Genomic DNA, 2,893 nt, shown 5'->3' on the forward strand with positions numbered 1-2,893 from the left:
ATGATGACGGTTCGGCGCGCCTTCAGCAGGATACAAGCACGACCCTGCCTCTGGTCGCGTGGAGGTGTGTTTAATGAGGCGATGGAACCGAACGGTTGAAGAGTCAGTAAGTATTACACGCGCTGATGAGCAGCAGCTGGGAGGACCCCAGGCGCGTGGCAATGACCCCACATTCTGCCATTCCCCCCGCGTTCGCGCGGTGTGTTCCCAAGCCCAGAAGGTGACCAAGTCCCCACCGGAAAATCGGTCGCAGCGAGCTGAGCTGCCTGGACTGCACCAGAGTCCAGCTCCCTGGCAGGGGTCCTTGGGGGCCTAGGCTCTTGCAGCGACCGCTGTGTTGGACGCGCCTGCACCCGGCCCGCGCTGCCGCTTCACTGCATGACGATTGCCGTTTTTCATTGTCTTCTTGACAACAGAGGGTCAAACGCATCGGACTCCAAGTGCTCTGTCATTGTGGTAATCCATTGCGTAATTACAACCCTGCGATTTGCGGAGCTGTGCTTGGTTCAGCACCTGCCGTACCACGGTTAGCAGGATTGGAGCGCTGTGCCAGATGACCTCTGGCAGCGCCAGAATTCAGAAGGATGGCTTGCCACGCTTCGATCGCCTGAGAGATGACTCCTCTGGTCGCGGTGGACGGCTTTGACTTGTCTTTTTCGGATTTCGAATTGCCAGCCTCCTCCTTCGACGCCTTCGAGTCCCTTGTGCTGGCTGTCAAGGGCGTGACGCCAGCATCTTCTCGCCTCATGACAACGTACGACACCTTCTCCACGTCCATTGCGGACACTTCCAACCTCTTCATCAGCGCTCTGGCTTCACGGATGAGTTCATCGTACTCCTTCATATTGTACTTTAATGACTCCTTTTTTCCGCCGTTGCATAGCCAGTAATACGCTTCGTCGGAGAAGAAGGGGACATCGTCAGGCTGGTGAACGGCAAGAAGAAGCGAAGCGGTAGCAGGGCCGATGCCCTTGAGCTTTGCCAGAGTTGCGAGCGCCTTGGCCACATCCGAAGTCTTTCCAAAAGTCGAGATTCCGTCTTGGATAGTCTTTGAAACGGCTGACGAGTCGTTTGATGTGACCAATTTCATGAGTGTTGGCCGAAACTTGCCGTGCCGTCTGTCGATATGTCAGACTGTCTCCGGAATATAAAACGAGCCGCGCGAGGTTGCGGCGCTTACAGCTTCCACTCGACCAGAATCTTGACATCGTCGTGGGTCATCAGTCTCTCGGGCGTGCCATGTTGCGAAAATAGCCGAGGGGCTTCAACGTATCGAAACTCATCGAGTTCCTTTAAAGTCTTCTGGCCTGGCTTTTCTGTCACAGCCAGTTTCAGCGATGCAAATTTGAAGCATGTTGTGAGAGAGTGGCGATTGATGCACTTACCCTTTGCTGCCGAGATGGACTCCAGTACGCTCGCGTAACTGGCAAGCAGTTCATAAAACTCTGCCTTTCCTATCGCGTTGGCCAGCATCGTCTTGGAGGTTTTGGGACCGCGGGAATGCAGGCAGACAGCATGCGGCGGTGTCTCCCTAGCTCAGACAGCTGCCACAGTGGGCTTCAGAGTGCAGTCCTTGAGGACGAGAAAGGCAGGCGCCCGAGCTGTGTACGGAGGAAACACTGGCGATAACTTGAGCCAAAGTTCACAGGCTGTCTCGTATAGCAGCGCGCGGGAAACGAAGTCGAGATAAGTTCATCACGAACGAGTAATGGGGGTTTGGCTTCCCCGGTAGCCAACATCCGCCCCGGTAACAGTGGGCGAGCGAGGCAGCGAGTGAGCCCAAGCCAGAGTGGATCCCTGCGCACGCTTCTAGACCCTGGGCCCCGTCGATCCCGCCTCGACCCGCATTGGCCAGCGCAAAAGTAGGCTGCGGGCGGTTTCCCCCTTGTCCTTCACTTCCCGAAGAGAAAAAAAGTCCGCCGTCAGACCAGAACACCGCAACCTCTGCTTCCCACCTTACTTGCCGCGAATGATCTTCGACTGACTTGCTACCTCCCCCCAAAATCCCCGCAACTTATCCAACCAACAGCTCCTTCGACACTATCGTTCAACCGCAAACATGGGCAACGTAAGTCCTGCCTGAAACCCCTCCACCAATTCGCTGTTTGGCGGGGCAGGACGTCGATTGAGGGGCTGACCGATATGCGTGCTGCAGGGCAACAGGGCTCAACAGAAGCGTGAACGCAATGCCGAGAAGGCCGGCAAGCCTGCCAAGTCGCAGCTGAAAGTGGTATGTTGCGCCATGACATCGCCGGGAAGACTGTATGCTGATGGTCATTCTTCAGAACGCTGCCGCCAAGGACATCCAGTGCCAGATCTGCAAGGCTACCTTCTTGAAGACCACCAAGGCGCCCGCGTGAGTACAATCGCTTCCGGTAGTATGACAATGGCCCCTGACTGACATGACGCAGTCTCACCGAGCATGCCGACAACAAGCACAAGAAGACCTTGCCCGACTGCTTCCCGACATTTGGCGTTGAGGCATAATCGACCAGACTGGGGCGATGCAGACGTTCGACAGGGGTGAAAGCGGGCGTACCGGTGGTTGAGGATTCACGTGGTGTGAGGGCGGCGGGCGGTGGCATACAGCGATGGCGCATGGGAACCTTTGATTTAAACAAAGCAGAACGAAGCAACCAAAAAGAGAAGACTACCTACACGGGATTCGGACATGACTGCAGTCTTGGATTTTAATCCGTGATATCATCAATCAGTGCGCCGTGACAGGCGGAGCTCCAGCAGCGGGCAGTGCTACACTCACCCCGTTTCCCGCCTTCTTGAGCTGTGCCTCTTGCTCGCGAATGGCAGCCAGGATATCAGGATACCACCTCTCCCCGACGTCCGGATGCTCTTGACCCTGTTCCGCAGCGTTGCCTCCCCCAGGTCTTGGAGA

The 2,893-nt window shown here is 56.4% G+C and overlaps 1 protein-coding gene across 1 annotated transcript; it reads right to left on the minus strand.

The window, feature by feature from the left end:
* Positions 1-472: 472 nt before the first annotated feature.
* VDBG_03758 (conserved hypothetical protein) lies at positions 473-1,473 on the minus strand (the record flags this gene model as incomplete). Its single annotated transcript, XM_003005759.1, has 3 exons — positions 473-1,118; positions 1,181-1,316; positions 1,386-1,473. The coding sequence occupies 3 exons, from the start codon at positions 1,471-1,473 to the stop codon at positions 473-475; spliced, it is 870 nt and encodes a 289-aa protein (XP_003005805.1).
* Positions 1,474-2,893: the final 1,420 nt, after the last annotated feature.

Source organism: Verticillium alfalfae, genomic scaffold (assembly GCF_000150825.1).
Source record: "Verticillium alfalfae VaMs.102 supercont1.4 genomic scaffold, whole genome shotgun sequence".
Taxonomy (NCBI): Eukaryota; Fungi; Ascomycota; class Sordariomycetes; order Glomerellales; family Plectosphaerellaceae; genus Verticillium; species Verticillium alfalfae.